General features: G+C 54.1%; 2 protein-coding genes across 2 annotated transcripts; both read right to left on the bottom strand.

Annotated features, from left to right (window-relative positions):
- Positions 1–99: 99 nt before the first annotated feature.
- Positions 100–1,872, bottom strand: LOC119096848 (dynein intermediate chain 4, axonemal-like). The gene has a single exon (XM_037219808.1). The coding sequence runs from the start codon at positions 1,818–1,820 to the stop codon at positions 648–650; it is 1,173 nt and encodes a 390-aa protein (XP_037075703.1). The 5' UTR covers positions 1,821–1,872; the 3' UTR covers positions 100–647.
- A 4,667-nt stretch (positions 1,873–6,539) lies between these two features.
- On the bottom strand, positions 6,540–9,357 carry LOC119097609 (solute carrier family 22 member 3). The gene has a single exon (XM_037220651.1). The coding sequence runs from the start codon at positions 9,156–9,158 to the stop codon at positions 7,191–7,193; it is 1,968 nt and encodes a 655-aa protein (XP_037076546.1). The 5' UTR covers positions 9,159–9,357; the 3' UTR covers positions 6,540–7,190.
- Positions 9,358–25,090: the final 15,733 nt, after the last annotated feature.

Genomic DNA, 25,090 nt, shown 5'->3' with positions numbered 1-25,090 from the left:
AAGAGCCTGTTTCATCCTATCTGATGCGTGCCTCAATATCTTCAAAATGTGAAACATTTCCTTCAACTCGCGTGAAAATATCGGTGTTGCGGCAAACACACGTAAATATACGATGTGATGCGGCAAACACACGTACAGCTGCATTAATTAGCAGGCGTTCTTCGAATGGCGCGATCACTTCAGCACACTGCGGCCTCATATTTTCAGCATGTTTACAGCAAAAGCTCTTTGCCCATGATCATTGTTCAAGCCACTCTTTTGCACGTTGGTGTGCAGTGTTTAGATACTGGGAGCAAGGCATAATTTCTTCATGCTCACCAAATCCAGATAGGTGTGAGCATTGCTGTAGCAACTCACAAATGCATGCGACGGGTGGTCCAGACATTATTTGGTAGTGGCAGCCATACTATGTATGCTAACCTGTTTTCTCAACATCAGTTATCATGGCGTCTGAAGACAGTGCATTGCAAGCATAACGCGGCGTGTGTATTTGCACCGTCGCCCCTACACCCAGCACTAATTCTAACAACAATACATCTTTCGACTGACAGCCAGCACCCTCAGAAAACTAGGCGCGAATGAACCGCAGAGCCCGAACTCCGGCCTCCCAGACCTCGTCTTGGGCAATCCTCCTCATGGAGAGCGACTTAATCCGCCTTGGCTTCGGCCGCCGCCTCCTCCTCCGTTTCCTCCTCCTCCTGCTGGGTGCTGAGCAGGCGTGACAGCTGCGTCTCCACCACGGCCTCCAGCTTCTCCGCCTGGTCCGGCTCCGGCTCCGGCAGACTCTCCATCTGGTAGACGGTGACGCCGCCGTTGGTGTCGCCGATCAGCAGGCAGGCGCCCTGGTCGCCGAACGTCAGCGTCGTGTTGGCGGCGGCGCGAGATACGCTCGGGTGCACAATCAGCGGGTCCAGCGCGCTGACGGCCAGGTCCCAGACCTCCACCTCGCGGTCGGTGCAGAGCGCCAGCTGCGTGGCGCACACGGGGCTCCACTGGATGTCGTTGATGGCCGACTTGCTGGCGCTGGGCACGCTGAGCACGGCTGTCTTGTGGTCCACGTGCCACACGCGGAAACTCCAGTCGGCTGAGCACGTGAGTAGCACGTGCGGCACAAACGGCGACCAGTGCACGCGGTACACAGGTCCCATGTGGCCGGAGTACGTGAAGAGGTACTGGTCTGAGTGCGAGGTGGAGCATCGGTGCACTGAGCCCGCCTCCGTGGCCACCAGGTACTGAGCCGAGTTGGTCGGGTTGAAGCTGAAATGCATGCCTACGGCGAAGCGCGAGATGAACGCCTCCGACTTGCGCGTCCGCGTCTCCTTCTTGTTGGAGAAGCTGGGGTCGCGGCGCATCGTCATCACAGGCACGTTTTGCAGGCCCTGGCGCGTGGTCCATTGCAGCACGCGGCCGTCCTCCGAGATGGTCATGAGCACCTCGCGCTGCGCCTCGCCCACGCCCTGGTCCTTCATCACGAACTGCACGTCCCACACTGCGCCCATGTGCTTGTCGGTGCTCCTGAAGCAGTCGGACACGGGCCTCGGCGTCTTCTGGCTGGTGCTGTACAACGCCAGGGAGCCGTCGTAGCAGCCGACCGCCAGTAGGGCGGCGTTGTGCTCGGAGAAGTCGCAGCACGTGGCGCCGGTCGGCGGCCGGTATATCAGAGCCGGATGGTCTGGATTCTTGGGTGACCAGCAGCACACCAGGCCCGGGTGATCGCCGATGGCGAGCGTGGCGTAGGTGACGGCTAGCAGGTCCGGGTTGGCCCTGTTCCAGCGAACACATGTGACGCGACAACCGGCCGTCTCCGCGCATCGGTACATCCAGAGCTGCTGCAGGTGCGGCGCCACCGTCACCACCGACTGGCTGCGCTCCTCCCCCTGCAGCGGCGCCGACTCTGGCCGCGCCGTCGCCATCCGCCGGAACTGCGCCAGCCGCTGCTGGTACGTGTTCATGCACAGGGCCTTTTCCATAATAAACGTCTTCTCCTGCGCGTTGGGAAGCGTTTCCAGCGACTGGAGCTCGGCTGCATCGTCGTCATCCTCCGTCCGCGCTGACAGGCTCTTTGTGTTGTCGCTCTGTAACGAATCCTGACCGCTTCCCGGGCGCATCAATCCCCCACCAGCATCATCAGCGAGTGGGTCCTCCTCTTCTTCCTCCTCCTCTTTCGGTTCAAGCTTCAGGTATTCATCAAACATGTCCCACACGGCCGCGAAGTCACACTGATCCGCCTTCTCGGCTTGGGACGCCTGGGTTTCCTTCATTTTTAACGGTTCGTTGATGGTCTGCATTGCGCGCTCGGTATACCGGCTGTTGCCCACCCGAGATTTACACAGCTCGTCATAGGTGGCGTTCCTGATCTCTATCTCAGGAACACGCTGGTCGTCTTCGGGGACGCAGGTACTGGGCAGATCAAACAAATTAATCGTTTCAGTTTCTGTTAAGTTACAAATCACTGGCCGGTCCAGATCTTGAATTACCTCTTCATCGGAATCGGCATACAATGAATGGTATGCGGTGTGAGCGGATGCAATACCACCAGCTAATTCGGACTCTTTGTCTTCAACTACGTACGTCTGGGAAAATCCCGAAAGCATTGTAGAGCGTTTTCCCAGCGCTGTCCCGACTGTACCCCCTCGTTTGTCCGTCGCGGTGTGGGTGTACGTAGATGTTCTTGGACTCCATTCGGAGCCCGCTTCGCTTCCCTCTCCAAGACCGAAAAGTACGCTGTGTGTGACTTTCGGGGGACTATCCCGCTCACGCAGCGGCAAGGGCGTGACATCTTCACCTAGTTCACTGATGATGCGAAGACCTCTATGGGTCGGTTGTGGTTGTGTTGTGGTCAAAACGCTTCGGGCTACTCTGCCTGACGACTTCGCAAATTTCGACGATCGATGGCTAGCCACAGAATAATTGCTCCGGGCAAATATGCTCCGCGTGCTAGGCACTGGCCTCTTCTTCCTCTGCTTCGAACTGGCCTCTGACCCGCGATGCTTCGAGGACGGCCTAGGCGACCTTGGAGAAGACATAGATGAAGTCTGAAGATACGTCAGCCTTCACACACTCCCATATCGATGCCAGCACATTTCCAGGGGCGCGATGCCACCAAGTGACTCCTTGAAGTTGACAGCAGGCGTCATCCCAGCGTCGTAAAAATGAACAGACAGAGACCGGCTGCGCGCAGGTCCGTGCGCTTTGCTGCCAGTCGTTCAAGGATGCAAACTAATGCGTCCTACCCAGCTAATGTGCAACCGGTATCGGCAAATAAAAAAAAAAACGCGTAAACGTTCACCACACGTACACCTCTCACCACCACCTCTCTGTCACCACCACATCTGCACCAGCTCTGCAGCGCCCCCGCGACTCTAACAAGCACACCGACTGACACCGACGACCGCGCCAGACCAACCACAGCTGTTCACGTAAACAACTCGGCGTTGCTAGGCAACAGCGCTGTCCAATCAAGGCACCGACGGATTGGTGCGACGGAACAGGTATATGAGCGTCAGCGACACAGCACAAGACAATGCGCTGAAACAGCTGTGGAGTGCGAGATGCCTTTTTCAGAATGCGTATAATATATTACAAATACCTTCGCAACTTTTCGATCAACTGGACGTGTTTAGCATATTTCCCGCAGGAGCAATTCCATCAGTTTTACCGGGAAAAGCATTATCCCTTTCGTGAGTGGTACCTGTTTCGTCAAAGGCATCGTCTCTTTTTGTCTGTGGTGCCTGTCACATTAATTTCTATGTCAATGTTTCAAATCGGCATAGCATACATGTTCATTGAAAAGCTAACGGACCATATGTCATCCAGTGATGCTCTTTCCAAAAGTTTCATGCAGAGCAACACGTAGATGTAAACCGAGATGTCGATGCTCGGGTGAATGCAGCTTACATGTAAAAGTTCAAGCTAAAGTTGTCACGTCGTTTTTTCCTCCGTTTGGCGTTCCTGCTGTAGCTATGATATCGGTTGCTTGTGCTAGTGGAGTTTTCATGTGCGAAATGTGCTTGAAAATTTTTACACTCTACTGATAAGTATTGAAAAATTGGCAAGAAATTCAGTCTGGGGTAACAAGCATTAATGTATTTTTGTATTTACACCGATGGTGAAAGAACACTTGGTAAACTCATCTCAGCTCTGCTCTCCGAAAATCAAAGTGTTGTTGGTTTTAACTTGACGGACATGAAGTAACAGGTGAGGCTAAGAGTTACTCCAGACTGAGGCCAGTCAGTACCGTCTGTTGCAACACAAAAAAAGGCTAACTTCGCTACGTTAATCCGCTTCAGTTTATTCACCTTCAAGTGAAACTAACTCACAACAGAGCAGTGACGTGTCTTTTCACAATGCATACATACCACACCGCACAACACAAACACATAGATGGCAGGACTGAGCTCTGGCTGCTGCAGGACTGCGACTGGCTCGGCCCGTAGACCAGGCCGGCCTCCCTGTTACGACAGGGTTCTCAGAGTCAGAGGGAGCACCTTTGACTCTGAGGGAGTCATAGGAAGTCTTAGGCCCGCCGTCTCAGGTCCCCGACGCCGGCCACGACTCGAGAGCCCTGCAACCCCATCGCAGGAAAAATCGTCCCAGTATTCCCGTGTAAGTCGGATGTTTCGGACGTGTTCTGGCGGTCACTAAGTTTGATACTAAGCTAAATAGCGAAGTAAAACTCCGTCTGCTTCGTTACAGCGTGGCGAACTGCGCTAAACAGGATTATGGTTGGCTGCCTGAGGTTGTTGGGGGAAGATATGTATCTCTGGAAGGGCCTTGCCTCCATCCCTTATGCTTGTGTTGGCTCCATCAGTATTTAACCACAATCACCAAAGCCACTGAAACAAAAAAGCATAAACACCAAAGTTCTCTGTTTTGAGAAAACTAGGGTCCGTCCGGAGGGAATATCATGAAGCTCAGCGTATGCCTTGGCCTGAACACTGTCCTTTTGAAAGATTAAAAAAGTACGTACATAAGTATTCACCAAAAGCTATTAATTAGTGTGCAGTTACAATTTCGCCGATGCTCGAATATAAACGACTAATGGGAATGATCTACACGGGAAGTGTGGAACAGCTGAGATGAACTCGCATATCAAACCTGAACCGCCTGTGAAGGCCGCAGTACGAGCGGCGGCCTTGTGGACAGCAGGCACTCACGCTTGCACGCCTTACCTGGGCGGTGAGCAGACAACCACGTGCTGACGCATCGAGGGCGTAACCTTCCATCCCATCGGCGGCAGGTATTCACGGTTCAGCGGCGGTTTGGTCTGCTCCGCCGAACAGCGGCCGGGCAAGGTCAGTCAGGGGCGACTCTTGACGCGGCTGTGACGAAACCGCCGCTCTCGGCCCTGACCCAGTGCCCTGCCGCGGCCAGAGGTCCATGAGGAAGCTCGCACAATCTCTGGATCGTGGCTGCTAAATCCCGGTCGGCAGCTGCTCTCGTTCACGGTGAGAGGATCATGCGTGTTGCGTCGTTATTCGAGGACGCCATCAGGCAGCAGAAACGGCAGATCGAGGCGACGCTGCAGTGCGAACTCTTAGACGAGGAGGCGGCCGAAAAAAATACGCAAAGATAGAGCGCATAAAGGTTGACAATGTACTTGGCAATCAGGAGTGGCACCGTCTCGTTGGAGTGATTCCTCATCGAAGTCTGCAATAAATATGTCAAATTAACGTTGCCCCACCCAATGCCAGACGCAAAGCAAAATGGTTAACATATTCATTAAACGTGCTGTTTTTGGTGTCTGCTGCGTCTGCTGTGAGTCTGTCTGGACACTCAGTTCCTCGTGATAACTCATGGGTATGTTTTAGGCTGAGGGTACTCTCCAGTCTTCTTTGGGTGCCCGCTCAGTCAGCCTGCGTGGGTGCTCCGGCAGGTACGGGCGTAGGAAGCCGCACTCCTGCCCAGGTGCCGTACCAAGTTTGATTTCTTCTCTCAACGTGATGGCGATGCTTCTCCGAACATTATGCCTAAATGGTTATGGATGGAGGACATAAGTACAGCAGCTTTCGCCTAAGATTCCTTTGTAGAATTGCTAGTAAGCGCTTCGAGGTTACGCTGTTTTCTGGCTAATTGTTATGCTATATTGAACGTGCAAGTTGTTTCGTCGCTAGGCTTACAAATGATATTATCAAATGCTGGGTCGTGTTGCGCAGTCAGCTACACTCAAAAGGCGTCCTGTATATCGAACTAAAAGAAAACTACGGTAAATTAAAAGAAGTAAGTCGACCAAAAATTTGGATTTCACTTTCCCCAGCCCTAGCGCCCTAGACCTAGCATCAGTAGGCTATGACGCAACATTTTTGTCTTAACAAAGAAAGGAAGATAAACGCATAGGAGCAAAAACATGTTTGTTAAATACCACGCCTGAAACAAAGCACGAAACGGTGACTTGACAGCAATATAATTTGCCAAGCAAACGAGACCATGCTGATGTTTGCTTTAAGCCCAAATATGTGACACATGTTTCATGGCACACCTATTTTCGATCGATGGTGGACAAACTTTTACCATGTCTCCACGATTCTTGGGGGCCGAGGTCATCGTGGAAGATAAAGAGGCATGCGTTTATGAAACTGAGCACATATGTTTATTTTTCGAACACCTGGGTACGTGCATTTCACTAAATAAAACAAACAACATTCCATAAAAGTCACGCTCAGATCAACCAAGTAAGGTAGAAATACATCACAGTTCAGTACGCCTGTCATGAGTCACAGTCGGACCCGGCCACAGCACCACCCACAAGACTGGTGGGACATCTTGTCTGCCCAGTGTACAGAGACGCGCAGCTGCTGCTATTGCATGCGGGATAGCACGTCACCCGCGCCTCAAGCATCATCGCGCCTCTATTGGTATGCAGACCGGCACCCTTAACTGATTGCACCACGTGCAGATGAGGTCCTGTTCCGCTGCACAACACGGCGCCGGGTCACCGGCTCACTGATCACGCCACGGTCACACCCATCGCAGGACACTTGATGGCGTCTCGCCACGCTCTGATGCTGACAGCCTGACAACCGCTGTCGCGCGGTCGAGAACAATGGCGGGCTGTCTGACGGGCGTTCTCACATCTCACGAAATGTGGAGAAAACAGCCAGTGGGCAGCCAGTGACCGGCATCGTTAAACCATTCATGCAACACCCGAGACGGGTCACCAACGTCTCCCCGTCTCACCACGCCGCTAGTCCTCAGAACTGCGTCACCGCCTCCGCGGTGACATCCAGCGCTGGGTTGTCCTGCCCACGCTCCTCCGCCCTGTCCTCCGCCGCCGCCACCTCCGCTGTCGGGCTGCCACAGTAGCACTGGCACCAGCGCTGGTCGGCGCCGAACTTCTCTCCCTCCTCCAGCGTGTCGGGCAGCGGCAGGCCGCGCGTCTCCGGCAGGAAGCTGACGCTGACGGCGCCGAGCAGCGCCAGCACCGCCAGCACCAGCTGCGGCAGGCCGCGCGCCACCCGCTCCAGGTAGAGAATCAGCGGGCTCAGTATGGCGCCCATGTGGCCGGCCACCTGAGTCAGCGAGAAGGCGCGCGAGCGCACGTCCGTCGGGATAAGCTCCATGCTGAGAGTCATCAGCACGTTGACGGCGATGGTGGTGCAGAAACGGCAGAGGACGGCGGTGGCGGTGGAGGCGGCGGCGGCCGTGCCGACGTGCAGGAGTGCCGCCAGCGCCAGGCCGGCGCCGCTGGTAAGCGCTGTGAACACGGTGATGGTCCAGCGACGGCCCAGCGTATCGACCAGCAGCCAGGTGAACAGGTCGGCCGGCGCCTCCGACACGGCCAGCAGTGTCTGCGCCGTGTAGATGTCCACGTCGAAGTCGGTGTTGCGCGACGTCAGGTCGAACAGCAGCAGCAGGATCATGGTGCTGAACATGAGCACCAGCATGCGCGTGCGCAGGCGCGGGTGGCGCAGCAGACGCCGCAGGCCGGGCGGGGGCCGCGCCAGCTCCTCCTCGTGCTTGCGCTGCGCGGCCGCCGCGAAGCGCTTCCACGTCTCTTCGGGCACCTTGCGGCCATTCTCACGCGCGATATCGCGCATCTCGGCCATGGCGCGGTCCAGCTTGCCGGTCTGCTGCAGCCAGCGGCACGACTCCGGCATCCGCGCCACCAGGTAGACCAGCGTGAACGCCATTGGAAGCGAGGTGGCCAGCGCCGTGTACTGCCAGTGCCCGGCGCCCCAGGCGATCCACGGCAACAGCGTCATGCCCAGGCAGAAGGAGGTGGCCAGCGGCAGGTTCACCACCAGGCCGCGCCACCGCACGCCCACGAACTCGCTGAGGAACACGATCGCCAGCGTGCTCTGCAGGTTGTTGGCCATGCCGAAGACGAAGCGGGCGGCGGAGAAGGCGGCAAGGCTGGCGGTGAAGGCGGACACGGTGCCGGCCACGCAGGCGGTCACGTTGGCCGCCACCAGCGCCGGCAGCCGGCCGAAGCGGTCTGAAACGGCGCCGAAAAGCAGCGTGCCCACCACAGACCCGACGAAGAACAGCGCAGTGGCCAGCGTCGGCTTCCAGGCGGAGTCGCACACCCAGTCCTGGTCCGACACGATGGTCGGGTAGATGAGCGCGAAGTCATAGTGCCAGCCGTGGCGGCAGGCGACGCGCGGCGTTGCCTCGTCCGGCCTCCAGCTGGCTGGGTCCTCCAGCGCGCTGAAGTTGACGTCGTACCGCTCGCACCGCGAGAACTGCTGCTGCCCGGCGCGCTCCTCCAGCGGGATGCTGAGGTTGCGCGCGCGTTCGGCGCTCCAGCCGAGAGCGTCGAGCTCGGGCACGCGGCACCAGTGCTCCGGCTCCAGCACCAGCCACAACTGACTAAGCAGCGTGAAGCCGAGGAACAGAAACGGGGGCTGTAACAGCGCCAGCATGCGCCACTGGAAGCGGCCGAAGCCTCCCACCTCCTCCAGCAATTCGTCGAAGTCACCCTCGAATTCGCGCGCCGCAGGAGCCGGCGGAGTGGCGTGGGCGCCGGCCGAGGGCGCCAGGTCGCGGCTGGAGGTGCGGAGTACGGCGCGCGGCAGTACGTCCTTCATGCTCGAGCCCCGCCGCTGGAGGGCCGGGTGGGCGGCCGGGGCTTCGATGGCGTTGCCCGACTCACCGATGACGCTGACCTCTACCCTCCGGGCCTGCGAGCGGACCGAGTCGCTGCGCTCTGTTGCCGACATCGCTGCTGGCTTGTCAAGCGACGTCCGCTCAGCCTGGACCGCCGCCGTCGACGGCTCAGTGGCACCCCTCTGGTGCCGCGAGAGGCCGCACCTACCGCCCCGCGCGTCCTGCGGTCCGCCCCGGCCTCACCAGCTCACGGTGCCTCCTCCGCGCCTATCTCACCACGCACCACCAGACGCGCCGCGCGGTGACGCTCCGCGCCGCCGACACCCCGCACGTCTTCCGTGGAGCTCCGTCTCACGAATGCGCGCCTCGCTGGCGGCGAGGTCACTGGGCTGGCACGCTCCGCCTCCGCACCCGGACTCCGGTATTCCCCTCCCCCCTCCCACACCCGGCCGCGCGACCACCGAGCCGCCCAGCCGGGCCTCACGCGCGCAGGTGATTTGATCTGGGAGTCCCCGGCGTCAACGGAAGGGCGTGCTGGACGGCCCCTTTATTTGCCTATTCGGAGCCCAACCCCACGCTGGCCAAGATAGCGTGGTCCCCTGGCCGACCCAATGCGCTTCGCTCGCGAAGCTGTCGGTCAAAAGCACTGGTGCCGCTTCCCATGGAGACGCCCTGCGGGAGGTCATCCGTCCGCCGGCCGTCGCCGCCTTTTGACCGCCGAGATGAGCCGGCGTATCGACCGCACCTGCCCGGCGTGCGCTGGAGAGGGGGGGGAGGGGGCTGTGGTGTGAAGGCGAGGGGGAAGCTGGGCACCGCTTCACAACTGGTACGCAACAGTAGCGTTTATTCGGCTGGTACCTAATTTGGTCCCAGTGTATTCCAAAAGCATCTAATTCTTTCATGCACGGAAAATAATATAATCAGGAGGCAACGCTCGCCATTCTTCGTGGAGACTATCACAGTAGCCGATTAATTATATTCTGGAGACGCGATATTATTGGCCATCCATTAGTGGTCGGATGGAGTGACTGCGGTCTAAAGACGATTCGAGTTTAAAGAGTCTCAACGGCCTCTCTATCTCCGACTTGCTGTTCAGCGGTTACCAGACTTTCCGGAAGGACCGAAAATAAGCGGAGCACGCGGGGCGAGAGTCTGGCTGCCGTCACCCACGAGGACATCAATGCAAACAGACGGGAGATGCTGGTAAGAGCAGCTGTCAGAAGATGCTGTGACTGACAGCGTGAGCTCCTGGAGGACGCTCCTGTCCAGGGGGTCTTTATGACCTCCTGGAGGCTCCTCCTGCTCAGGCGTGCCGTGTGACCTCCTGGACGACGCTCCTGTCCAGGGCATGCCGCGTGACCTCCTGGAGGGTGCTCCTGCCCAGGGCGTGCCGTGTGACCTCCTGGACGACGTTCCTGTCCAGGGCATGCCGTGTAACCTCCTGGAGGGTGCTCCTGCCCAGGGCGTGCCGTGTGATCTCCTGGACGACGCTCCTGTCCAGGGCGTGCCGTGTGACCTCCTGGACGACGTTCCTGTCCAGGGCGTGCCGTGTGACCTCCTGGAGGGTGCTCCTGTCCAGGGTGTGCTGTGTGACCTCCTGGAGGGTGCTCCTGCCCAGGGCGTGCCGTGTGACCTCCTGGACGACGTTCCTGTCCAGGGCATGCCGTGTGACCTCCTGGAGGGTGCTCCTGCCCAGGGCGTGCCGTGTGACCTCCTGGACGACGCTGCTGTCCAGGGTGTCGTGCATCGACCGTCCTCTCATCTGCCGACTCCAAACGCAGACGAGGGTAGGCAACAGTTTTTGGAAGCGTCCAGTCACAAAAAGACGGTATGCCTGGTAGACGAGACAAATTTAGACCCGCCATGGCCCAAAAAGGCACGAGTTGCTACTGTTCAAAAGCGTTGTTAAAGGGATTGGACAGTTTTTGTTATGTGCAAACTTCAAAACACTTGGCATGTTGCACGGTCTCACGTTTCAGAATCCTGATGATGATGATGAATGAATCCTGAGTTTGTAACAGACAGTGATTGGATATGAGCCAACGTATGAGCGCTGCATAACATCTAAAACAAGTAGGTATTTGAGCTGCTCATAGATGCCAGCTTTTTAGCAAATGGTTAAAGCCGTGTTTAGGAATCAAGATATGTCTGCAGAATTCAAAATCACTCAAGTGATAACTTTAAACACACAAGCCCGTTGGAAATCATGCGACCACTGTAAACAAACGCACCTACCACATTTTCTTAACATTGAAAGCGTTTGGATGTTTGTAAGCAAAATGAGAAGGAGCAAACCAACAGAAAAGCTCACGGCACCCATTCATGGTAGCTCGCATTCGCTACTTTTCTGCACCGCCAAAAGCAAATAAGATATGTTCCGAGCCCCCACGAGAGCACTCTGTGTCCCAGCCAGTGCGCGGGACCTGGACGTACTGGGCACGGCTATAACGAGCGGCTTCAGCTCGCGCTCCGCTGACGTAAGGTGCTCCATAGCCGTGGAGCTGGCGGACCGTCCGCATCGCCCGCTCCCACACTGCCTGCAGCTCGGCATACACTCAGTGGCGCAGTCAAGGACAGCGCTCACGGGGCTGCAGCCCCCTCCCCCCCCCCTCTCTCAGTTTCGAGCAGTTTTTTCACGACGACGATGTTATTGAATGTTATTCCGGAATCTGGTGATCAGGAAGCTATTTTAGTTTTAAATATCATAGTCAATTACGTGAGCAAAGACGTGTAGAGTCCAACAGTTGTAATTTAGTACGGGGAGCTGAATGGATATGAGTGGTTCGCTGCTGAAACACTTGTCGCAGACACTAGGACAAACCAACACTGGTAGCTCATTCATGCGCCATGTAATGTGCATCTTAACGTTTGTGGAGCTTGTTGCAGTAGAGCGCTCGCAGTGTATAAGATTTTGCAAAGTGGCTGGAATTCCCCGCAAGCATACCCCGCCCCCCCCCCCTCGCAAATCATGGCAGCCTCTGCTATCGCAAATTTTGGCTGCACTCCTGCATATGCCGTCCCCCCAGCCACGACGCCGGAGCTCAGCACCAACCCGAGGCGTCCCGAGGTGTCCAGCATCAGTCAGCACCAGCACCAGCACGAGCAGCTCCAAGGCGACACCGGGATTTCGCAGTGTACCGATGCAACTGGCCCAGCGCTTCCTTCCCGTGGCCGGCCCCCGCGAACTCAAGGCCATCGACACGACCATCATGACCGGGAAAGCCCTGACCTTGAGTAAGCACGCGAGGGTGGTACGGATCTGGCCTGTGTCAGGTCACAGTTTTGCAGCGTTAGCACTATCAGTGCGCTTGACGTCGTCTCCAAACTGGGCCAAAAACTCATTGGCATCCAACTGACCACGTACTTGGTCTATAACGGCATTATGCCATCGACGCAATGCGTGCACAGCCCTTACCGCAGGACAGGAAGTGCCGTCGTCGATATCGTCCGTCCCATTACCTCCAGCAGAGGACCAGGGCTGTGCGACGTGCGCGACCTGGCGTGACCTGTCCGAAGCGATTGAATGTGCTGCCCGTAATGCATGTGGTGTCCACTGAGCTAACTGCACGGAGAAAGCTCAGATGGACGTCCTCCAGCACCATGTTGACTACAGGGACTTTGTTCCTGCGCACGCGAGGGTGTCCAAAGCACAGGGACCCCGGAGCTGAAGTTCTCGCGCCACTTTGAGCTGACACGTCTGACTCTGAGCTGACTCGTCTGGCTCTGAGCTGACGCGTCTGACTCTGAGCTGACACGTCCGACTCTGAGCTGACACGTCTGACTCTGAGCTGACACGTCTGAGTGCGCCATCCGCACAACACAACTGGACTGAAACAGAACCGCTGATGGGGTTTGAAGGTCCCTAAAATGAACCCCCTGTTCAATACGAAGCACGTGACATTATCTCGATAGTGATGCATACAGAAGCGCCGCCAGTACGTTCAAAAATTGTGGTGTGAAAACGGTGTTTGCTTTGAAAATTTAACACAGTTGATAACATTAGACTGGAGAGTCCCTGCTGCCCATCGGCCGTTACCTTCGTGCTCATTGTAACACGTCAGGACCTTGATTCTGGGGTGCATTTTACTTCTGCATCTTTTAATATACAATGCCTCCAATCCCTTTTGAGAGTGTTATGACAGTTCACGTTGTATGACACTTCTGGCTGATAGCCATTGGGACATGAGTTGCGATGAATATCTGTTATAAATATCTGCGGCAAACATAAAACAAAGCAGCACTTAAGAACACCATGCAGCTATCATATCACACGACCACACGAGCTCAGCCTTCCAGCGCAGCCTCATCCTGCCGTGCGGCTATGTAGCCGCACGGCAGGCCAGTTGGCTAACTATAGGCGAGGGGACATGGCCGGGACTTTCCGGTGAGGATGGGCCTTCTCAGGACATTGGTTAGCCGGGCCCGACCACGGGGAAGAAGTGCCTGTCCAGCTGCAGTGATACGCGACTAGCGCCCGTGGCAAGCAGAAGTTACTCATGGGCGTTCCCGCCCCCTGCGTGTTCCCAGGACATTCCCAGTTCGTGCCGTGCGACGCCCTCCCCCCCCCCCCCCTAAGTGCGGCCGTTTCGGTCCGCATGACTGCGCCACAAAGTAGGTGCTTACGCTTTTGGCACTCCTCAAAACCCGCAAGCTGGGTGGGCCGCGTGAAATCTGTTATTTGATCACCGTGAAGAGAGAGAGAGAGAGAGAGAGAGAGAGAGAGGAGAGAGAGAGAGAGGAGAGAGAGAGAGAGAGGACGAGAGAGAGAGAGAGAGGAGAAGAGAGAGAGGAGAGAGAGCGAGGAGGAGGGAGAGAGAGGGAGAGAGGAGAGGAGAGAGGAGACGAGAGAGAGAGATGAGAGGAGAGAGAGAGGAGAGAGAGAGAGAGAGCACAGAAACTTTTCGCATCTAAGGTGCCACGCGCACGTCCACACCACGTCCACTGTACGTGAGCCCCCGCCCACACACCCATACGCTGCCAACAAGCAATGCCATGGTCTATGGCTCGAGTCACTGTGTAACCTTCGTCCTGAAAGAGCGCTGACCGGTCGGGGAGCTGGCCGCCGCAGTACCGTATCTGCACGTAACACCCGGAAAAGCCTGCCCGCGGCGGTTCTGAGCTTGGCTGAGTGACGTCAGCATTTCCAGCTTAGTGCAAGCGGCGTGCGGTTCGCTGAGTGGTGTCCATGGAGATAAGCAGAGCCGGACGTCCGCCGAATACCACGGAGTATGGCATTGTGTAATCTGCGACTCAGTGTGCTCCATGGAACATAAAGCAGAAGACGTTATTGCATGCCAATGTGCATTGTCCATCCTTCTGCACTTTGTAATGTAACAAAATGCGCGCGGTTACCAAAGATAAATAATTCGACGGCTAAAATTTTAGGCAATTAGCCCGGAACATTCCTGGAAGGCAGTGCTGGCTGAAAGAACCCCAACGCGATGAAGTGGTAACGCGGGATTCGCATCGCTGTAGTCAGGTGGTAAAATCATGCTCAATTGGTGGTTCAGCATGGTGCAAAATCATGGTGCATGACTCAGCGTCCAACACGCATCTCTCGCGACTGGAAAACTCCTGTCGCGACTGGAAAACCCGATCGCGACTGAAAAACCCCTATCGCGACTGGAAACCCCTATCACGACTAAAAACCCCCTATCGCAACTGGAAAACCCCTATCGCGACCTGCGTGTAGCTTGAGCGGAACGATTATGCGCGTATTACAGGAGCCGGCCTCTAAACCGACCGGCGATCAGAGAGAACCGGTTCAGGCCGGTCTGACGGGTTTGATGACGTGGATGATGGGTACACACAGCTCCAAGGCATCCGGCATAATCGGATATCATCCGGTACTCACAGACGGGATCAGGTAAGCCTTCTTCATTGTGATCCGTACGGTGTTCAATAATGGGTAGCCTCGTCCACACTGTCTTCATGCAAAGTTATTCGAAGTTTTTTAAAAATTGTTTCTATTTTCAGCGGGTCGACCGGGCTGCGGACTATGAATATACACCCGCAGCGAGCCTGTTCTAATGGCAAGCTTGCGTGACAACTGAGTGAGCAAGTCGTTCAGTTTGCAATCGGAGGTGCCATATTTGGAAGGTATTCCGTGGTTTTGTTCAAGCTTCAACTTGAAACCCGGTCACAGCATTTGAAAAGCGCATAGTCACAAAGGCCACATGTCAAGTGTTTATTGAACGCACCACCACAGGTTCAACGAATCAAACGGCAGCATCGGAGAAATCCTTCGAACGTTTGACGCACCTGCGCCACGGGATGCATCCTCACATACGTGTTCTCCATGTCCGTCTGCGCTCACACGGAGGGGGGAGGGGGGAGGGGGGGGGGTCTGGCCCGCCGTGGTAAAAAGTCGGTGACTGCATCGTGCCTCTGGGCCTGAATGCAGTTTCATTCACTGGTAACGGACAAAATATGAATGATTGTTGAACTTGTGAGTGAAAACGTGAGCTGTTTCGGCCCACGGGCAACAAAAAGTGGAGCTCAGCTGAAAAGAACATGCCTAATTACCTCACGGAGGGGACTTATCATTTCATCCAGCTATGGAAGGGGGGTTCGAACCCCTCAGCTTGCAGCTAAACTGTTTCACTCGTGGAGCCCCTCAGTGTAAGTCATCACGCCCATACCGAATAGTGCAAGCAACAAAGAAGACAGTTTGGAAAAATGAGCATGACACCAAAGATATGTTTCCCAAGTGGTACTTTTCTTTCGCACATATGTTTCAGATGAAAACTAAAAGTTGTGAAAAATTCCATTTTTTCGTTTCGTTTTCTTCAGTGGAACCATTACGTGAACCGAATCCAGGAAAAATCGGCACTTGAGAGTGACTTGGTTAGTCTACCCCAGTCTTCAGGCCTGTAACTGGTTTGGGAAACTGTATATTTGTTACATGGAAGCATGCACTGTACGCGGCTGCAGTGTGTCATTTCATTGAATCGGAACGTGTATGGTTGTCAAAGTACTTTTTTAACTGTAAAACGCTACAGACCACGGAACAGATAGCTCGGGCTCAGCTCGAGGGAGTTAAACGCCAAAGCGCTTCATAAGCAGGCATGCATCACGCGGTCCGCTGGCCACCTCGCATGGATCGATACTCGCGGCGGTGTGTCACATTATTCGAGAATAACGGAACATTTTATAACATTATCCAAGGTTTTCCAACTTCACGCACGCTGCCTGCGCATTGCTGGAGACCGCGATACTGGTGCACTGTTTCCGTGTTACGATTGCCATGACTTAAGTTTCAGATGGTTCAGGGTTTAAGTGTACGGCAGGTCTATACAGCACACTGGCGATATGGTCGATGCAGACAGCTCCAGTGCTCTTCGGTCAGGCTTGTGCCCGGATCCCCCCCCCAAAAAAAAAGAGTCCAGGATCCGGTCCCCGGATCGCATTAACATAAAGGTGTATGAGATCCTGGACCCTCTCTTGGAATCCAGGCACATGCCTGCTTCCGGCCCCAAAGACTTTAAGGAAATAGACGTTGATTGGATACTACGGTGCCTTCCGTGCGCGTTCCGTTCAGTGCGCATTCCGTTCAGTCCGTACACCTCAGTTCAGTTTGTACCCATTCACAACGCACCGGTCAAGTGATGCTGCGTTTCGATCCATGATCTGGCCAGAGAGGGACTGACGTGTCCTCCCCGTGGTACCGGTCGGCAGCAGCAGTCCGTCTTACAGGGCTCGCTGTCCCGCCCGGTCACCATACCTGGCGGCTGCCCACCAAAAGTCGGGGGCAAGGTGTGAATCAGCAGGAAGCCGACAGGAAATATGAGCTTAAAATGCTACCCAGTACGTCACAGGGCTACGTACTGACGGAAAATAAGCAGAAGTACAGGGAAAGGAAAAGCATCATCGACACCTTATGAAAAAGTTTGGCGCATATACAAACCGACAGTTGTGCGGAGCGATAGGCAGCCTGCATTTTTGGTCCAAAGCGTGCCGAGTAGTCTGCAGCTTCACTGTTAACAACTGCGGCATTTGCTACCTTGCACATAGCTTACAGCAAATATCTGCACCGAAGCCGGCGAAAAGACGCTTTTCCGCTGAAGCCTCGTGCACGTATACTGGGAACGTCTCAGCTCTCAGACATGAGGGTTTTGTTTCGAAGTGATTTCCCGATTTCCCCACCAAGCATCCAACAGTGCAGGTGCCGAGAGGCCACTTGCATATGGAATATTTTGCTGAAAGTGTGCGAAATGAGGCCCGTTAGACTCTGAAGCAAGAATTTTGATCGAGGGGATGGTTTCGTAGATGCAGATGTAGATGGAGATGTTCATCCAGCACCCAGAAATCCCACCCTCAGTTGGGCTGGCGACAAGGGAATCGCACAACCTGTGTCTACGCGGCAAGCCCTGAACATGCCAACCAACGCCCCGCTTGGTGCCGTAGATCGGCACGGAACGCTGGCGGGATCAACGACCGGAGCGGGAGACGGATCCAGCTGCCCTTGTCCACCGGCCGCCGGTGGATCCAGCTGCCCTTGTCCACCGGTCGCCGGTGGATCCAGCTGTATTTGTCCACCGGTCACCGTTGGATCCAGCTGCCCTTGTCCACCGATCGCCGGTGGATCCAGCTGCTCTTGTCCTCCGGCTGCCGGTGGATCCAGCTGCGCTTGTTTGCACTTGGGCGTGTTGCAGGGAAAGCAGTGCTACTGCGGGTGATTTCGATAATCTAAGAGGACTTTCAGGGTTTTATTGGCTTCGTGGGCTGGCCGACGGCGTGTCGTGTGATGCCACAACCCTGTTGCGCATTAACCTGTTAATGTCATCACTAAATCTCTTACCCCTTAATGTTCACCATTCTTCTCGAACTGAATAAATGTGCATACTTTTTCAAAACAATAAGAATGGGACCGAATCTATCTCGTTTGGGTCATTTTAAGGTTGGCTATGATCCGTGAAAAAGTCATAGACCCTTGAACACGCGACCACATGCTAACCAGAGAACACACAGCTTTGAGCGGAGCCCTCGCGAGTCCCTGCAGCGACTCAGCTAGGGGCCGCTGTTGTAAGTGCTTGTATAGAGCGACCAGGAACTGGGCCTAGAAGACGCCGCCAATTTCAAAATGACGCCGCGACGCCTAGCGGTGGTCGGGAGCTCCAAACAGCTGCGTTAGATCTATGTGATTTGTACACAGGATATCCAAGGCTGAAATTTATAACTAGGTATGATCATAACAACGACACTTGTTACCTAATCGTTGACACTCCGTGAGGCACCGTGTCGACGGCTTATGTCGACGGGTTAAGCAGCAGGACGCGCTTTGCCCGCGGCCGGGCTGTCAAAATTGACATTGTCGCTCCATGAAAGCAGACTGCCTTGCTTCCCTGATAGCGTTCCTTTTTCCAAATGACTCTTGCCGTTAGCGATGGGGTCCAGGACACCAAATGCCAACTCGGGTGCGGTGGCATTATGACTCTGTAAAACTTCCACTAACCTTGGTCATTCCACATAACTGTTACGTGGTGAGGCAATCCCGGAAAAGTGGCAGGGCTAACTGCACCCCGGCGGGTCAGGGCTTGCACCTCAAGCGTATCGCAGCTAACAGAGTCCGAACAGTGGTGGCCGGGAAATCGCGGCAAAACTGCACTGACTTAGAACGTCCCGTTCGGTTTTTCCTGATTTCTTTTTAGAAAGCTGGGCTAGAAAATTGGAACAGAAATTGGGCTGGAAAAGTAGCCTTTTGGTTTGTTTAAGATGCAAATATTTTTGGGCTACCACAGATAATAAACCCAATCACTATCATTGCCACAAGCATAAGGTTCACTGCATCACAACAAGAGCTTGCAATTTAAAATAGTCTGCTATGGTTATAACCATAACAGAAGCAATGCATGACGCTGCTACCCTGATGGTCTGATGGCCCGATATTTTGATAGCCTAATTATCAGGGTATTGCATTGATAGAATCAGGCTATGCCCTACCGTGATACAGCGTTATAACCACGAGAGTTGTATCACTCAGTTATCCCAAAATATCGACCACCATTTACCGACCAGCGACAGCTTAAGGTCTTTCCTGTGATAAGGTGTTTAAATGCTGAGTTAAAGTTAACGGAAACATTCGCTAGATGTCACCAATAGACACGCACATGTTAACACGCGCCCGAGTGGCCGGCTAGATACCCTTCGCTTGGGTGAGGGGTCAATTTGCCCCCCCTGAGATCTCGGGAATTAAGAAAGCTAGAGACACCAAATTCACCGGGTGTGTTGACCTGTACGTGAACTCACTTAGGTCAAAGTTTCAGGTTCCTAGGTCATGACCTTCTGGTCAAAAAAGGTCAGACGAGGTCAAGTTCCAGGCTGGTCTCCAAAAAAAACCCAGAACCTAGATAACCGGTTCTAAGCAAAAGGTCACATGCTAATTTAAGGTCGGTGACCTTTTTTGACCTTTTGAGGGTCAAGTTGACCAAAAGCATATAAGATTGCTTTGACTTTTGCATTTGACTAAGCGACAAAGATTCCGCTGGGCAGTAAGTTCCTAAAACAAAATGTTGACCTGGGTCATTCTAGGCCAATGACCTATTATGACATCTAAGAAGTCCAAGGATGATGCATAATGCGGTTCCTGCTATCAATAAATTCGAAATGAGCACCAGAAACTATTCCATACAATCAGCCCTGGAGAAGCAAAACAGGTTGGTTTTGACCTTGATGTGGCCTTCATACCCGACCTTAGGTCAATGTAATTTGCTCATTCAGCTGTTTTGTTGCCTAAGAAAGCATCTCAGAGGTGTATGGCTTCGTCTAACACTCCGTTGTTGGATCAGATTGAAGGATTCCCTAGAAGTTCCATTCGCTGAAACCACAGCCTGACTTTGACCTGCTATAGGTCAGCGACCTTATCAGGTGCATCTAAATTTCTGATGTCAAACGATCTGCTATTCAATTGCCTACAGCTATTCAAAATTTGGCGCGGCTACGCCGCTGTTCGGAAGCAATTCTGGAAAACCTTCGGGGGGAAATTTGCGACCTTATCAGGTGCATCTAAATTTCTGATGTCAAACGATCTGCTATTCAATTGCCTACAGCTATGCAAAATTTGGCGCGGCTACGCCGCTGTTCGTAAACTATTCTGGAAAACCTTCGGGGGGAAATTTGACCCCCCGACCCCCACCCGAGAGCGTGTTAATCTTCCGTGCCCCGAGTTTATTCACGTCCCTTTATTCCATGTCTTGAGGTGAGGGCTGTTGGTATATTTCCTGTCGTGGCCGTTTGAGCATTTTCATAGTATTTACCAATGCCTGCATGATATTTTGGTTTACCCAGGACCAGCAGCGCAGCCAGGGCCTTGGCAAGGGGAAGGCACGGAGTTGAGAAAGGGCCCCCTGATAGTAAACCATTTGTATTAGCGTGGCTTGGCCATGTTTGCCAGGATACGTTCAGCACTCAGAATCGATTAGTGGTACAATTGATGTGAAGTGGTTTTGAGCACGCGCGCTTGCATATTTCATCAACAAAAAAAGGATTGACGCCAGGCGTTGCAGCCTCCGTATTCCCCGCAGCGTCGGCTTCATGGTTAATATTATGCCGTGACCAACAAGTAGTTGAAAGCTGTGAGATATCTGGAAAAGTACCTTTAAACGCTTTAGGACACCAAATCGTACATTTAGAGATATTCCTGGCGTATATTTCACCTGTGCGGCTGTTAGATTGATGATAACGTATTGATCTTCACATCACCGCGAAGTGGTGCTGGAATCTGGTGGTGGAACTGGAAGGGTAAAGATAGAATCTCAATCTTCCTTGCTGCTGTAGCTGTACGTCTGTCCAAGGGACATCCTCAAAGTTGTAAAAAATTTATCCCCCAGTGTAATCTTCGAGCTGTACGAACCTAAATTGAAAGACACTCAGGAGCATTATTTTACGATGGTCATTGTTGCGCGTTTGGCGCCCGCCCCCTCGTGTTACCTGCAGCGGCCAAGGCCGTTCTGTTTTACGAGAACTGCACCCCGAGCCATCGTTATTCTTGTTCTCCGAGATTACGGGCGTGCCATTTAAGGCTGTTTGATGCAATTAGCTGCTGGGGCTATATATGGCGTCACCAGCCTCTCACCTTGTTGGGAAGTGCGGGTACCGCCGGGATTCGAACCTCATACCTGTGGTTTCCCAGACGTGCAGTGGTCAACGCAGGCGTGCTAACCACTGCTCTATGGGCATCCGGTAGGCATGCTCAAACCTTCCGAAAACATTTGTCTTACTAGTCGATTCTGCAAAATAATAAACGTTCTCAGGGAAACATGGGATGGCCTTGTAAGTTTTGAACTCAGTTCGACCCACTTCATTCAATACCAATGAGACCGCTTATTTCTTTCCGGTAAAGGGATCCCCTTGAGTACAACACTACGGGGAACATTGCTGTCCCCGGTCAAGGGATAAAGGGTCATTCAGTCTCACCGCGGTGTGTTTTCCGGCCGCCATTCTGGCGACACGGGGCGGCATCCTCTGGCCAACCCGGAGGCCTTTAGAGGGATACGTCATATCACATTGGTCCACTCCCTGACGCGGAAGCCTTCTGACACTCGCAGTTGACCCTGGATCGAGGCATGAGCCGTCATTTACGCAGTAACATCCCTGCTCGCCGCAGATGGTCAAATGATTAGCACGTAGACTTCAGTTGGGCTTGACGGGCCTACGTTGGAATAGGGATGGAGTGCCCACCGTTCGGTATTGAGGGCCCTGACTGGCACAGGAGTCTTTACGTTTGTTTTCTTGATGTCTTTAAGTTTTTATGATTCTTTTTGTTGTCAGAGGACCCCACCAACGCAAGAGATCCTCTGCCATTCGGGCTCCCGTCCCCGTCTCCGCTTGGCAAATCTTCCCCTGACTGAATCGAGACCCCTTGTTAACACAGAATGTCCTGTTAGGCTCCGCGTGTCCCTGAACGATACAGTAGAGCTGAACCTGCACGATACAAGGGCCTGAGCAATGTAAATCACGGACCCGGCCTTGGGAAATGGGCCCTCAGAGCTCAGACCAACCCGGGACCGTCTGCTCGTTATTCGTAATCTCTGGCCGAAATAGAGGAACGTTCTGTCTCAGGGGTCCATATCGGCGCAAGAGATCATATTAGTAACTTTTGGGATCGCAGCCCCATGGGCGGGGTCCTTAACGTCACCTACAGCCAGCCCCTTGGACCCTTAAGCCATCCCGTCGGTCCCTTGACTTTGATCTCGAGAGAGCCTTCGGCCTCTCTTTGGGCTCCTCAAACACGGCTCCGATTCGGGGCCACTTACCGTCACAGGACCTCGTTCGGCACTGTGGTCCTTACCGACACAGGAGCCCATCATAGTGTCAGGGACCCTGCGGATAACATGAACATTGCAAATGGCGGACCCCGGCCTCGTTTCTGCTTGGGAAATGGGTCTCAAGGGCTCAGACGGGCATGGAGCGGACTGTTCGGTGGTCGTGGTCTCTGACCGACTCAGACACCCGCATTGTCTCAGGGGTTCCTAAAACGGTGTAAGAGGATCTCTGACTGATATTTCAGATCGCGACTCTACGGGCCGCGATTCTTTTGTGATCCACAGCCTGTCCTTCGCGCCCTCATGCCCTCTAACCGGGCCTTTGATCATCGGTTCCGGTGGGCCGCCCAGGCCCCTCTTCGGGCCCTATTAAACACTTCCCTCTGTCGGCTCGGGGCCCTTGCGAGCACAGGGCCCTCTGTTAGGTGCTGTGGGCCTCTGGCAAAAACAAGGCCTCCGACCAGTGTAAATCACTGGGCCCGGCTTTAAAGCTGATTGGGAAGTGGGTCCTCAGCCCATACCGATACGGAGCCGACTGTGTGGTACGGTGGTACCTGGCCGATATGGAGTCCCATGTCGACTCAGAGGTTCCCCGATCGGCGCAAGGGGCCCTCTGGCCATTATTTGAGCGTCCGTGTTCGCAGTTCGGGCCCCTGAATAAGACTCCGATCATCCATTTATGTCCTTAGACCTTCCAGTCGCGCCCTTGATCATCTGACCCGGTGGGCCCTCCAGGCTCTTCCGGACTCCTCGAACGCTGTCTCTGGTCAACTCGGCGCCCCTTGACAATACAGGGCCTCTGTTAGGCGCTGTAAGGCCCCGAGCTATGTAAATCGCTAGGCTCCGGCTTTGTCCCTGCTTGTCAAATGGGTTCTTGGGCCCATACCATCACGGAGCTGGCAATCGTTATTGGTGGTGTCTGACCGAAATATAGGGCCTTATCGACTCAGAGGCCTTGACCAGCGCACAGGGGTCTCTAGCTGGCATTGGAGTTCCCGGCCCCGCGGGCCGGGGCCCTCGAATAGGACCTCTGGCTGGTCTTTCGGACCCTTCGGGCCCTAAAAACTGGCGCTTAATCGTAGGTTCCAAGGGGCCCGAGAGGCCCGAAGGGTCTCTCGAAACCTACGATTAAGGGCACGTGCCCCCTGTGCCCCATCCCTTGCCTGCGCTGCTGTTCAGGAAAGTTCCGGATAATGGAGGTCAAGCGTTGTCAGCACGAGAGCTCATAATGCCACGTTCCTATTTCCTTTGGTCGTAATGTTTAAGGCTGAAACGCCGTCTTAATGGAAGTATCACAGTTGCATGCCTCCTTTCCGCAGCGCCAATGGTAAGAACCTAGCTTAATCAAACATAAATATTGTAGCGCTAAAAAACACTTGTTACAGTGGAGGCACCAAACAAATGAGCAGAAAATGCTGTAACATTCAATACGCGCAATTCAAAAACAGCGTTTCAGTAGGCCTAATCCACTCAACAAGCTCAAACTGCCTTGATAATCACTGCGGCAGTTTTCTCGCTGGTGGATCTTGACTGACCCAACCAACATAAGTTAAACACAGCAGGACATCGTGATGGAAAAAGTGGTGGAATTGATTTCAATAGTTCGCGATTTACATCAAGGGCAATGCGCAATGGCTGCCAAAAGACGTTGGAAACAGGGAGCTGAGCGATATAAAGCTCGGGTAATATGGTGGTTTAACACGTTATCTAGATGCCTTTCACAGGAGTACATGACAACTACTTTTTATTTCGTCTTTGCTGGACGTGTTTCTGGTAAATTATGTTGGTGCACGCTGAACAGTCAGTATTTATCACCTCGACATATAGTGCGTGATCCCAGCCGATGGAGGTGTCAGAAAAGGTGATGGTTAAGCCGCGCGTCTGAACAACCAGAGGCATGGGGCTCGATTCCCCGCGATGCCCGCCCTTCCCGCCAGGCAGGCGAGAGGCAGGTGACGCCACGTAGCCTAAGCAGCTAAGTGCATGGTAAAGACCCGATGTCAGACGATCCGTCGGGGAATATCCGCATGTGCTGCCACCTATAATACAGTATCGCCTATCTACAGGACGGAAATTCTGACCACATTAACTTGCGGCGAGGCCTGTGCAGTCACGCATGAGAGAGCGCAGTACTTCTCCATGGAGTCAACTACCTTAGACAAAAGCTCAGGAACAAGGAGAGGCTGGTAGGCAATGACTCAATCAGATGATACGTGAAAACTGAACATTTAGTGTTATGGGAGCGCACGATTCCGTAAATTTCACTCAGGCAAACAAGTTGTGACTTTTACATTTACCGATCCAAGAGCCAACAGAAAGCAGAGGCTACGTCAAACGGATGCACGCATACACATATCCCAGTGCGCCGAAGGGTAGAACTAAAAAAATGTTTAGGTGCGGCTTGAAAGAAGGTCATAAAAGGGTGCACGGCTCACCCAATTTATTCGATGCACCAAACACCGTTTTGTGGACGGGCTGGGCACTAAACCCTATTAAGGCGCATTGAATGCATCGGCACGAGAGGATGTTCATCAACCCAGTTTTTTTCTTAAAGCGGGAGCCGCATCAATGCCGTGGCCGCGTGAAGTGTTTATCCCCGTATTCCGGCTATGGAGCGACAGTCATGGGCTGCCCGTTGCACACGGATGGTGACGTCTGTCTGACACGCCACCACTAAGAAGCTCGCGGCTGCCTGCACAAGTTTGCCGTCCATCCAAGAATAACAAAGCCCGGTTTGCAGACCGCCTGTCGGTTCAAAATCACCGGTTACCAGGGAATGGCGC

Source organism: Pollicipes pollicipes, unplaced genomic scaffold (assembly GCF_011947565.3).
Source record: "Pollicipes pollicipes isolate AB1234 unplaced genomic scaffold, Ppol_2.1 Scaffold_4295;HRSCAF=5057_pilon_pilon_pilon, whole genome shotgun sequence".
Lineage (NCBI taxonomy): Eukaryota > Metazoa > Arthropoda > Thecostraca > Pollicipedomorpha > Pollicipedidae > Pollicipes > Pollicipes pollicipes.
Note: the sequence above shows the minus strand (reverse complement) of the source record. Positions and strands in the feature narration are given on the sequence as shown.

What these genes read in the sequence shown, in the direction of transcription:
- LOC119096848 (XM_037219808.1), bottom strand. Translation starts at nt 1,820, where the DNA reads ATGTACCGATGCGCGGAGACGGCCGGTTGTCGCGTCACATGTGTTCGC.
- LOC119097609 (XM_037220651.1), bottom strand. Translation starts at nt 9,158, where the DNA reads ATGTCGGCAACAGAGCGCAGCGACTCGGTCCGCTCGCAGGCCCGGAGG.